The following is a 12864-nucleotide window of genomic DNA, read 5'->3' on the forward strand; positions in this document are numbered from 1 at the left end:
TTTTTAATATACTTCTCCCCTTCAAATACTCACATTAGAAACATAATATTCACACTGTGATCCTAAAATACATACTTGTGTAACATAATGTTGTAACAACAGCAAGCATAAATTAACGGGTGATAAATGTCATCGTTCTCATTCAAAAGTTCATAAAGATCAAGTTCAACTCAAAAATGTGGTTGCTATGTGCACAGACTTGCTACAGAAAACATTTACAGTGGTGGTGGAAGAAAAACTGCAAAGGATAACATGAGAGCTATTCCGTGCTAGGAACGAAGGACAATTTCCTATGATGTTAAGCTCTGTAGCGCTGCAGTGACCGTATTACAATATGCTTCATGCACAGCAGTCAGGCAATTCATGTTTCACACCCGCTGTTTTAGCTGCAGCGTGTCACTAAAGCATTTGCTAGCCATAAGCATGACACCATACAATAAGGTATTTGTCACGGGAGGGCAGGTGCAGCAGTTACAAATTGTGCAGCCTCACAAGGTGGACAAAGTATTCTTTTGCTGTAGCAATCTGCAATTTTGTTGCACAAGCAAGGAGAACCATTTTTGGAGTTTTTAAACACTTCCCAACTGCAGTAGTAGAATAATGCAAATCTTTTATTGATTCGGCTGATCAGTAGATGGTGGTACAGTGATGGAAACATCTGCTGGTTGCTATATTTGGTGGAGCTTTGTAGTATCCCTAAAGCAATCACTGAGGGAAACCTGCAAGGAGGAGCTGAGCAAGCAGCAAACCACCAGCAATACCAGGAAGAGCACTGCTTGGTAAATCAATATGAGTCTCAGCAGGGCAAAGGCCAACCCTATTTTATACAAACTGTCCTTTGAACAAAAAAACACAAGCTGATTTTTAATGAGGAAAGGGGAATTGTTGCACAGAACAACAGGCAAGGCATTACTTCCATCAGAAACAAAGGTACCATTCGACCCCTTGTGCTGTTCACTCCATCTTTAAGGGAGGCAGAGGAATGTGCTGTAGGAAGAGCCAGCTGCACCCAGCTGACGTGCTAAAGCAAAATCTGACTGAGAATTCTCCCCTGCCTATTGAACCACCTCCTTTTTAGTTTCTGTCCCAAATAACAGACGCGGTAAGTAATGTGACAAGTACGATCTCAAGTGCTTATCAAAGGGAGCTTGATACAATGAAGCCAACATCATGTGATTTATCTGAATACTCTTGCACCACCACCACCACCCCCCAAAAAAAAAAAAGAAAAAAAAAAAAAAGTAGCTCATAAAATCAGAAGACCTGTTGTTCCTTTTTGGAGTGAGGATTTAGACGTTTAGATGTAGAGCTTAGGGCTATGGTTTAGTGGAGGACTGTTAGCGTTAGGTCAGAGGTTGGACTCGATGATCTCGAGGTGTCTTCCAACCCAGAAATTCTGTGATTCTGGCCAGCCTGCTTTAGCGATGAAAACCCTGCGGAAGCAGCGGCAAAAGCGCTCTCCTGTCCTGTCCTGTCCTGTCCTGTCCTGTCCTGTCCTGCCCCTGGTTTCCGGGTAGCCCAGGCAGGCAGGCAGGCAGGCAGGCAGGCAGGCAGGCAGGCAGGCAGGCAGCCCGCCCTGCCACGCGCAGGCCTCCCCCAGTCGCTAGGCGCCTCCTTCCGTAGCAACCGGCGGAGCCCCGCCCTTCCGGGGGGCGCGGCGCTCCCCATTGGCCGGCACAGGGCTATATATAAGCATGGCGCGACACAGGCCGTCCTTTTCTTTCGGCGCCTGCTGAGGCCTCCACACGGCGTTGGCCGCGTGGGTCCCGGGTCTGGGGTTCTGGGGATCGGGGGCGGCCGGGGCGCGGTGATTCTCTGTCTGCGTCCCCCCCCCCCCCCCCCCCCGCGCTGGGCCTGGCCCTCGGGAGAGGTCGGGGCCCGCCGGGAGGGGCGGGGGGGAGGGGAGGCCGAGGGCGCCAAGATGGCGGCCATGATGGCGGCCTGGGCGCGTGCGATGCGTGAAACGGGGTGCTTGTGCCCGCAGGTTCCCTGTCGTCGCTTCCAGAGGGAAACCCCACAATGTCCGGAGGTCTTGATGTCCTGCAGATGAAGGAGGAGGATGTCCTCAAATTCCTCGCTGCCGGGACCCACCTGGGAGGCACTAACCTTGATTTCCAGATGGAGCAGTACATCTACAAGAGGAAGAGCGATGGTAGAGCCCAGGGGTGGGAGGCAGGCTTTAGGCACAGCCAGTCTGGGCGGCTGCAGAGATTTGGTGGGCAGAGCTGGGGAAACATGGCAAGTGCCAATGCTTGAGCTTCCTGGTAGTTGATGGCCTTAAAAGTATGGTAAAAGTATGGTAATCCTTAGTAGTTAAGTCATGTTACTCAAAGAAGTACAACAAAACACTGATTTTAGAACTCAGTAAATGATTCAGTGCTCGATTATGGTCATTACTATGATAACAAAATTATTTTAGTGTCACAGCAGTAATTTTTACTTCTTGTTAGCACTGAGCTGACAAAACTCAGCTGCAAGATGAGCTGCAGCATGTTAAAATGCTGCAACTCTTGCCAGGTCCTGGTCTGTACTGGTAGGTGCTGGAGCATGCTATCTTAAACCTATATGGTAAAATTTTTCTTTGCACAGCTTTCAACTATCTAGAGTTTTGAAGTAAATGCAGTCATGTGACAAACTTATTAGCAGAAGAGTGCTATCTTGAGTTAGAAACTTGTTTGATGGTTACTTTAAATCCTTTTGTCACCCATAGGTATTTACATCATCAATCTGAAGAGGACCTGGGAAAAACTTCTCCTGGCAGCCCGTGCCATTGTTGCTATTGAGAACCCAGCTGATGTGAGCGTTATCTCTTCCAGGAATACTGGACAGGTATGGGCATTCTTTGCTGGTGATAAGGCCTTCAGTCCTGGGAGCAGGACTCTTTTGACATGCATCATGGCATGCCAGTGGCAGCTTGATTATGAAAGTGGAAAATTCAAACTTCTGCACTAGTAACACTGTTTAAGAAGCATTCCTCATGTGTTATGCTTGAAATGTAGAACAGTTCCACGGAGGGTTCCCCCTTGTCCCCAGTTCCCATAGGTTTCAGGGAGGATGTGAGGAGTTTACTTATGTTTTTTTTATCTTCCTTTGATTATATCCTGTTGGGTTTCCAGTGTATTAGTAGTCAGTCCTCTGCACCCCCAGTCACCCATTCATTCCTTGAGTCATCAGCATGGCTTTTTGGGGACAAAAAGTATGTGATAGAAAGGTTTTCAAAGAAGAAATAATTGTTGTTGAACAGGAAATAGTAACATATTTTTTTTTAATTTATCACTTCAGATTTTTAGCATAAAAACTGTTTTCCTAGCAGGGGATGCATTGCACCCTTCCAATAAATCTAATTGGTGCTGAGGTTTACCTGTGCGCTTATTTTCTTTGGAGTAATCCATGTGGTGCCACAAATGTAGGGGAAGATGATGAACAGATTTACAGAAGCAAAGCACGAGTTCCTATTTACTTGACCTGCACACTGTTAAAGCTTGATGCTCAGGTCAGCTTCTGGCCAATGAGCTCTCAAGTGTCGGAAGTGTGCTACAGCAAACCAGATGGCAGGGTTTTTGGTAATGCCAGGAGAGGAGCTCCCTCAATGATTGGGATTTAATAGTAGGCCCTGCCACATGTCCTGCCGGCTGATGCCTGGGAGATTGAAAGCTGTTGCAGATGACTGCAACCGTAGTCTTAGTAGATGCGGTTAGTCTGCCTATATTTACTAGTGTCCTGTAGTCAGTGAAGTTACACTACTGGATAGTAAATGGATGTAGGAGTAGTTGATGTAAAATCATTTTTCTTATGGATTAATGTGACCAGGGGCCTGGTCTAGTTACAGGACTTTGTAGGTCAGACTGATGGTTGAACTACATGATCTGGAAGGTATTTTCAAGTGTAGATGGTTTTATAAAGCCATTTTATGCCTATGCTTTCCATGATTTGTTTTTGAGACTTAATTTTGGGGTAGAACATGCAACTAATTTAGGTTGGGGAAGCTTTTGTTCTGTATATTGACTTCCAGAATTGCTGGTGGATGTGATCTTAACTCCTTCTTTTGGTGTTGTAGGTATTTTTAAGTGCTTTTAAATTAGTGCCTGAGCCTTGGTTGCACAAGAACTGAAAGAAGTTAATGTGTTCACTGACAGCACACCAGGGCAAGTTGTTTGAAATTGAATATCCTGCTTCACATTTGTGGTCTGTTTTGCAGCGTGCTGTTCTGAAGTTTGCTGCTGCCACTGGGGCTACTCCTATTGCTGGACGCTTTACCCCTGGTACCTTCACAAATCAGATCCAGGCAGCTTTCCGTGAACCACGACTCCTGGTTGTTACGGACCCCAGGGCTGATCATCAGCCACTGACGGAGGCATCTTATGTCAACATCCCCACCATTGCGCTGTGCAACACTGACTCCCCACTACGCTATGTGGATATTGCCATCCCCTGCAACAATAAGGTTAGTGATTTGAAGCACTGAAAGCTGCTTTCTCTAAACATGCACTGGGATGCAAGATGAATGTGTTTTTGTAGGGGAAGGTTGGGGTTGTATCTGGAATGTTCCCAAAGTGATTAGCTAATTAAGGTTACTGGCAAGCCAGCAGGTGGGTCGGGGGAGGAGGTGAATGGCACACAATTGGAGCTTGGAGCTGAGGCTAACTTCTGGCCAAGGAGCTCTCAAGCATAGGGCGTGTGCTACAGTAACCTGGCTGGACTTACTGACAGCCGGAGGGTCTTTTTGGCCCAATGAAGAGCTTGGTAGTCAATCTTGCCACAGTTCATTGATAAGAAAGAAAAACCGTGTCAATTTATGATGAAACTGATGTGAAATATTGCCATACCAGAAACCACCTGAAAGGTAAAGGTTAAGGAATTAGGAAACTTTTTGATCCCTATTTAAACATTGTTATTAACCAAAGCTAATGTAAGCCAAATCTGACTATATGTGTAAGATTTGTTTAAGTTTCTTCGTTTCTTTGTACTAGTGTAAATGATAAGCATAATCCCTGTCTTGTGGATAACACTTGTGACATTGGGCAGGAGAATTGATTATCAGGCTAATTCAGATGTTGGTGACTGCAGTGTTGTGATAATGCTGCTATGAATTTGAAGTTGCCATGTCCTGAGTCCAAGTGCATAACAGGTCTGTCAGGCATTAGCAAACAATGCCTTTCTCTTGCCAGGAAGAATCTTGGTTGCTCCCTAGTCTCTTACTCTTGTAAAGGCTTAGTTTTGAAGCAGAGCTTAACCTAACTTTCTTACCCTGTTCAGGGAGCCCATTCAGTGGGTCTGATGTGGTGGATGCTGGCTCGGGAGGTCCTGCGCATGCGTGGCACCATCTCCCGTGAACATCCATGGGAAGTCATGCCTGACTTGTACTTCTACAGGGATCCTGAGGAGGTAGGAGACCTGTGGAAAGTATTGTGCCAGTATGAGGTGTGCTGCTTGTACTCCTGACTATGGTCCTGTGCCATTGAGGACAGACTTTCCCAATATAATGAACTGGACACTTCAGGTGGTAGTTAATTGTCTGTTAGTTGGTGCTTACTGACTGCTGAGTGTTAGTGTGGGTGGTGAGATGTTTCTGGGAGATGTCAGCTATGCCCTTCCATTGCAGATTGAGAAGGAGGAGCAGGCTGCTGCTGAGAAAGCTGTTACGAAGGAGGAGTTCCAAACTGAATGGACGGCCCCAGCTCCTGAATTCACTGCTCCTCCTCAGCCTGAGGTTGCAGATTGGTCTGAGGGAGTGCAAGTCCCATCTGTGCCGATACAGCAGTTCCCTACAGGTCAGTTTGGGGGTGGGGATGTCCATGGGTCTAGGGAGAAAGAAATGAGTCTTCACTGTGTGACGAGCTGCAGGCTGTGCACAGTGGTGGTGTGCTGATTTGCCTGTCTTAAGCAAGTCTCACTTCAGTATTTTGTAGGGAAAACATGGTGCTCATTGGATGGTTCTATGCAAGTGTTTTCCAGCACTGACTGTCTCTAGACATTAAATATATATATTTTTAAGGCAGACTTGAGCCTGCCTTGGCTCAGTGTTCCTGGAAATGTACAATAAGCTATTGGGGTCATTAAAAGAGCACTGGGTAGTTTCCATGTGTACTTCCACTTGCATGCACAAAGAGTGGTAGAGTCTGTAATGTGGTTTAGTGGGTGAAAAGAGCAGGTGTGCATTGAGAATTTTGTTGCACTTTCATTTGCAGAGGACTGGAGTGCCCAGCCTGCCACTGAGGACTGGTCAGCAGCTCCCACTGCCCAGGCAACAGAGTGGGTTGGGACTGCCACAGAGTGGTCTTAACTTCAGAGCCACTGTACTGTGAGAATAAAATTTTGTTTAATACACATCCTGCTTTGTGTGAGTGCTGCTTGGTATGTCTTTTTCTTCTACTCCCTGTTGGCATGTCAAATGTAGAATACTATACTGAGTGGTGTGGGTCATAGTCCATGGTCAAGGTGTGTTCTTCTGGATATATCTTAAAATGCTGGATGAAGCTTCAACAGAGGAGCCGAAGGAGTGCAAATTCTATCAGTACTATTTATTGTCCTGAGACTTACTTGGAAGGTGTTAGTAACAGCTGTGAGCTGGCCAGGCTGCTGGTCAAAAGCTTCCATGCCAAGGATGTGCATGCATGAGGGTGTCTGCAGAGATGTGTCTGCAATGACTTGGTCAAGCAGCTGAGGGAGGAGAGATGGAGGAGCTGGGATTCACAGGATGAGGGCTGCTGTTGGGCTGTGTGCTGGGTGGTGATTGGAGGCTGGTAGGGAGCTGGTGCAGAGGGGCTGGGGAGTGAGAGGATAGTGGGGTGCAACTCACATGAAGTCAGGGCTCTGTACAGGCAGTGGGAAGGGGCAAGAAGCTGGTACATCTGACATTACAGGAGAGCAATATGGTCTTCTCAAAGACCTTGCCAAGGCAAGAAAGCCCAAGCCCCATGGTACAAAGAAACAGTGATGGCCAGAGAATGCACATCGAAGAATGGTGAATAGAGATCCCTGTGAAGGGGAGAGCTAGAAGCTTGGGCATGCACATCTGCAATTGCAGAACAGGTATTGTGCCCTGGTAACAGGAGAAGAGGAAGCTGCTTTTGAGGAAGATGCTAGAAATGCCGGAGCCTGAACCAAGAGTCTCCAGCAGCAACGCAAAAGAAAAGGTAGGCACTGGGGACACTCCTTCTGGGGTGGGGGGGGTGAAGGGGAGGAGGCACCTATCTGCCAACCTGACCTGATACCCTGTGGTCAGCAGGGACTGTGGCCAGGGGAGGTCTCTCGAGGGGTTCTGCCGCACTCAAGAAGCGAAGACGAAGAGCCTGAGGACCCAGGTCTCCTTGATCCTGTCAGTGGGGCAGGAAGGTAACAGAATGTAGTTTGGGGGGGGGGTGGAGAGGGGTGTTTAGCTCAAGCCCCCAAGACTAAACAGGAGGCATATGAGAGCAGAGAAGATGGTAGGTGTGACTGCAGAGCTGTTCTCTATTGTTTTTGAAAGGTCATGGCAACCCAAGAAAGTTCATGATGACTGCCAAAAAGAAGGAATCTAACCCACCTTCAGGAAAGTCAGAATGATCTGTTCAGCTATATACCACTGCCACTATTGTCCTGTACTGGTTTTGGCTGGGATGGAGTTAATTATCTTCATAGTAGCTGGTATGGTGTTTTGGATTTAGAGTAAGTTCATAATACCGAGCAGGGCTTACGCTAAGTCAAGGATGTTTCAGATTCTCATGCTGCGCTGACAGTGATGGTGCACCAGGAGCTGGGAGGGGACATACTCAGGACAGGTAACCCAAACTGGCCAGAAGGATGTCCCATGATATGGTGTTGTGCTGAACAATAGAACTGGGAGAACTGGTGTGTGTGTGTGCTTTTGCTTAGGGACTGACTAGGCATTGATGAACAAATTGCATTGTGTATCACTTACTTTGTTTACTCCTAGTTTTCTTTCTTCCCTCTTAAACTGTCTTTATCTGAACCCAGGAGTTCTTATACTTTCCAGTTTTGTCCCCCATCCCACAGTGGTGGGGGTGTGAGCAAACAGCTGAGTGGAGACTAAAAGTCAACTATCATGGCCTGAATGAAGTCATACCACTGCTGAGTGCTGCTGTGTCAGACATGTCAGAACTTCATTATGAACTGGAGTCAAAGGAAACAAAGTTGTGTACCCCAGCTGATAGTGCTACTGTGTTATTTCTTGATCCCTTTGGCAGTACAGTGCAGACCATGATTTGGTTTCCCTTGGAGGTGTCCAGTCCACTTGAAACACAGACCTATCATTTGCAGACTGCCCTGGAACAGGGTGAAATGCCATAACACATGCACTATGTTGACATCACTGTGGGGCAACACATCAGAAATTTTTGAGGAAGGGAAGAAAATAGTTCTCCCAAAAGCTGGTTTAGCCATTAAGCAGACTTAGACAAGGGACCTGAACAGGAAATCCTTGCTACAACCTCCTTTAATGTACTTAAAAAGAGCAATAAGGTAGCCCCTGAGCCTCCTTTTCTCCAGCTCCCTCAGCCACTCCTCATAGGACTTGTTCTCCAGACACCTCACCAGCTTTGTTGCCCTTCTCTGGACTCGCTTGAGCACCTCCATGTCCTTTTTGTAGTGAGGGGCCCGAAACTGAACACAGTACTCAAGGTGCAGCCTCACCTGAGCTGAGTACAGGGGGACAATCCCTTCCGTAGCCCTGCTGGCCACACTGTTTCTGATACAAGCCAGGATGCTGTTGGCCTTCTTGGCCACCTGAGCACACTGCTGGCTCATATTCAGCCGACTATCAAACAATACTCCCAGGTCCTTCTCTGCCAGGCAGCTTTCCAACCACTCATCTCCCAGCCTGTAGCTCTGCTTGGGGTTATTGTGCTCCAGGTGCAGGACCCGGCACTTGGCCTTGTTGAACCTCATGCAGTTGACCTCAGCCCATCGGTGCAGCCTATCCAGATCCTCCTGCAGAGCCTTCCTACCCTCGAGCAGATCGACGCACGCACCTAACTTGGTGTCATCTGCAAACTTACTGAGGGTGCACTCGATCCCCTCGTCCAGATCATTGATAAAGATACTAAAGAGGACCAGCCCCAGTACCGAGCCCTGGGGAATGCCACTAGTGACCAGCCTCTAACCGGATTTGACTGGGCCTGATCACCTGGTTGCCCTGTAAGTGCCGTGTGATGACACTCAAGGTAATCTGCTCCATGAGCTTCCCTGGCACTGAGGTCAAACTGACAGGCCTATAGTTTCCCAGGTCTACCCTCTGGCCCTTCTTGTAGCTGGGCGTCACATTTGCTAGCTGCCAGTCAACTGGGACCTCCCGCAGTAGCCAGGACTGTTGATAGATGATAGCTGGCTTGGCCAGCTCCTCCACCAGTTCTCTCAGTATCCTCGGGTGGATCCAATCTGGCCCCATTGACTTGCGTATATCCAAGTGCCGTAGCAGATCGCCAACTATTTCCTCGTGGATAGTGAGGGTCACATTCTGCTCCCCATCCCCTTCCGCCAGTTCAGTGTACTGTGTATCCAGAGAGCAACTGGTTTTGCTGCTAAAGACTGAGGCAAAGAAGGCATTAAGCACCTCTGCCTTTTCCTCATCTTTTGTAACTAAATTCAGTCCCCTCCCCCCCCCCCCCGCATCCAGTAAAGGATGGAGATTCTCCTTAGTCATCCATTTTGTGTTGATGTATTTGTAAAAACTTCTTGTTGTCTTTAATGGCAGTAGCCAGATTGAGCTCCAGATGAGCTTTGGCCTTTCTAATTTTGTCCCTGCACTGCCTCGCAACATCCTTATAGTCCTCCCGAGTGGCCCGCCCTCTTTTCCAACCTATCCTTTTTTCTCCTAAGCTCAAGCCACAATTCTCTGTTCAGACAGGCCAGTCTTCTTCCCTGCTGGCTCATCTTTGGGCACGTGGGGACAGACTGCTCCTGCGCCATTAAGATTTCCTTCCTGAGGAGTGCCCAGCTTTCCTGGACTCCTCTGCCCTTCAGAACCGCCTCCCAAGGGACTCTGTCAACCAGTGTCCTGAACAGCTTGAAGTCGGCCCTCCGAAAGTCCAATACAGTGGTTTTACTGGTCCCCTTCCTGGCTTCTCCAAGAATGGAGAACTCTACCATTTCATGGTCACTCTGCCCAAGGCAGCTTCCAACCACCACATCTCCCACCAGTCGTTCCCTGTTTGTGAAAAGGAGGTCTAGCGGGGCACCTCCCCTGGTAGGCTCACTAACCAGCTGAGTCAGGAAGCTGTCTTCCACACTCTCCAGAAACCTCCTAGACTGCTTTCTCTGGGTTGTGTTGTGCTTCCAGGATATATCTGGGAAGTTGAAGTCCCCCACAAGAACAAGCACTGAAGATTTTGCAACTTTTGTCAGCTGCCTGTGGAACTCCTCATCAATCTCCTCATCCTCGTTCAGCGGTTCTATAACAGATCCCCACCAGGATGCTTCCCTTGTTGGCCTTCCCGCTGATCCTAACCCATAGGAACTCAACCTTATCCTTCCCAGCCTCAAGTTCCATGTCATGAAAACTCTCTCTTATATAGAGAGCCACACCACCATCCCTTCCATGCTGCCTGTCCTTTCTGAAGAGCCTATAGCCAGACATTGCAGCACTCCAGTCATGACTGGTCCCACCACATTTTCGTGATGGCAACCAAGTCGTAGCCTGCCTGCTGCATGATGGGTTCCAGCTTCTGTTTGTTACCCATGCTGCGTGCATTAGTGTAGATGCACTTCAGTTGGGCCATTGCCTTCTCTCCCAGCCTTGCCATTGCTACCTCTGGCACAGCTCTAACAAGCCTTGTTTCAGTGCTGTCCCCCTTCTTACCTAGTTTAAAGCCCTCTCAATGAGCCCCGCCAGCTCTTGGCCTAGGATCCGTTTTCCCCTTAGAGATAGGGACCTGTCTGTGGCCATCAGGCTGGGTGCCAAGTAAAGCACCCCATGGTCAAAAAAAACAATATTTCTGTGTTGGCACCAGCCTCTGAGCCATGTGGTTATCAGGTGAGCTTTCCGTGTCCTCTCTGTACCCCTCCCTGCCACCAGAGGGATGGACGAAAATACCATCTGTACTCCCGCTCCATCCACTAACTGTCCCAGTCCCTTAAAGTCCCATTTGATGGTCTTCAGGCTTCTCTCTTCAGTGTCATCACTGCCCGCCTGGACTATTAAAAGAGGATAATAGTCAGAGGGGTGAACCAGGTTGGGAAGCTTTCTGGCAATGTCCCTGACCCTGGCCCCAGGGAGGCAGCAGACTTCCCTACGGGTAGGGTTGGGTCAACAAATAGGTTCCTCTGTTCCCCTGAGAAGGGAGTCACCCACAACAATCACCCTTCTTTCTGTCCTGGTGGAGGCAGTCCTTAGGCGTGGAGTCGACTTCCTCACCCTAGGCATCCTCCTGGGTAGACTTTCTACCTCTTCCTCAACTACTGGTCTCTCAAGCTTCAGGGCCTCAAACCTGTTGCGTAAGGGCACCTGGGAAGGTGGGGCCAGTAGGGGAGGCATTGCCTGCCATGTCGAGCAGGGACCTGTCTCCATTCCTCCTCAACTCCTAGGTCCCCTCCCTCTGCCCGACAGCAACAGGGCGGGGGGTCCACCCCTATTTGGGGTGTCTCACCCTGGTACCTGTCCTTCAGGCCCTGTAGGGAGTCGCTCCGCAAGTCTGTCTCCTGCTCACTCTCCCTGATATCCCTCAATCTCTCGACCTCCTCCTTGAGTTCTGCCACGAGGCAGACCAGGTCGTCCACCTGCTTGCACCTCATGCACACAGTCTCTCTGCCCCCCCGCAGGTGGTAGCGACAGGCTCAGGCACTCCCCGCATCCAGAGACCTGAACTGCCACAGTTTTGGGCGGGCAGTCGGTCTGGGTGTGTGCAGACTTCCTAGAGAGAGCACTGTGCCTGGTGGAGACCGTTGCAGACTAGCTAGCAGTAGACCGCCGTTAGAGGAGGTGTTCGTATGGGCGGGAGGGGGGGGAGACGCTCTGTCCTTCCTGCTCACCCTGCCTGCGCGAACTGCCGCGCTACTCCCCTCTGACGTGCCCCGCCCTGCTCGCTGTGCTCCCCAGGGGCGGCTTTTGAACGGCCGGGGAGGGGGCGCTGCTGGCTCTGCCTATGCCTCGTTCACCTCCCTCGCGAGGGCTGCAGGGCCCTGGCGGCTCCCTCGAGTGGGCTCGATGCCGGAAAAAAATAGCCCTGCCTGTCCGATCCCCTGCTCCGCTGCAGAACGTGTCTGCCCCCGGAGCCGATCGCCTCGGCAAGTGAATCTTTTGATGTGAATCTCCATATCTCCATAGTTCACCCTATTTGCTTTGCTCACAGGGTGTAGCTACAAGCACATTTGGTGAATAACTTTTGATAGCAGTGTTGTCCTTAGTTGACCTGCACATTCTGTACACTGTAGCTTTCATGCTTTCTTAGCAGCCTGAGCTGCACTTGCCACTGTACTGGATCTGGCTGGGATGGAGTTAACTTTCTCTGCAGCAGTCCCATACAGTGCTGGGCTCTGCACACATAACTAGAACAAATCTCAGTGCTGCCCAGTTAGACTCTTGGGACAGGAGGCAGAGAGGGCTGCACTTCCCACATTTCACACAGTAGCTATGGTTAGGAGCTATGGCACCTGTCCTCCTACAGTTCTTCTCACTTAAAGAGTTGCAGTCAATGGCCCAGTGTTCACGTGGAGATCAGTAATGATTGATAACCCCTCAAGGGTTAGTACTGGGACTGACACTGTTAAATCCTTTGTTGGTGACATGGGTGGTGGGATCAAGTGCACCCTCAGCAAGTTTGCTGATGACATCAAGCTGTGTGGTGTGGTCGACACACTGGAGGGAAGGGATGCTATCTAGAGGGACCTGGACAAGCTTGAGAGGTGTGCCTGTGTGAACCTCATGAAGTT

The 12864-nt window shown here is 49.3% G+C and overlaps 1 protein-coding gene and 2 non-coding genes across 3 annotated transcripts; all 3 read left to right on the top strand.

Annotated features, from left to right (window-relative positions):
• Positions 1–1603: 1603 nt before the first annotated feature.
• On the top strand, positions 1604–6327 carry RPSA (ribosomal protein SA). Its single transcript, XM_068670551.1, has 7 exons — positions 1604–1759; positions 1985–2152; positions 2711–2829; positions 4199–4444; positions 5257–5385; positions 5603–5771; positions 6189–6327. Exons 2-7 carry the CDS (start codon positions 2020–2022, stop codon positions 6281–6283), a joined length of 891 nt encoding a protein of 296 aa, XP_068526652.1. The 5' UTR covers positions 1604–1759; positions 1985–2019; the 3' UTR covers positions 6284–6327.
• Positions 3465–3624, top strand: LOC137852840 (small nucleolar RNA SNORA62/SNORA6 family). The gene has a single exon (XR_011094067.1). It is a non-coding gene; the product is annotated as a small nucleolar RNA SNORA62/SNORA6 family (small nucleolar RNA).
• LOC137852841 (small nucleolar RNA SNORA62/SNORA6 family) lies at positions 4611–4764 on the top strand. Its single transcript, XR_011094068.1, has one exon. It is a non-coding gene; the product is annotated as a small nucleolar RNA SNORA62/SNORA6 family (small nucleolar RNA).
• Positions 6328–12864: the final 6537 nt, after the last annotated feature.

This window comes from Anas acuta, chromosome 2, assembly GCF_963932015.1.
Source record: "Anas acuta chromosome 2, bAnaAcu1.1, whole genome shotgun sequence".
NCBI lineage: Eukaryota > Metazoa > Chordata > Aves > Anseriformes > Anatidae > Anas > Anas acuta.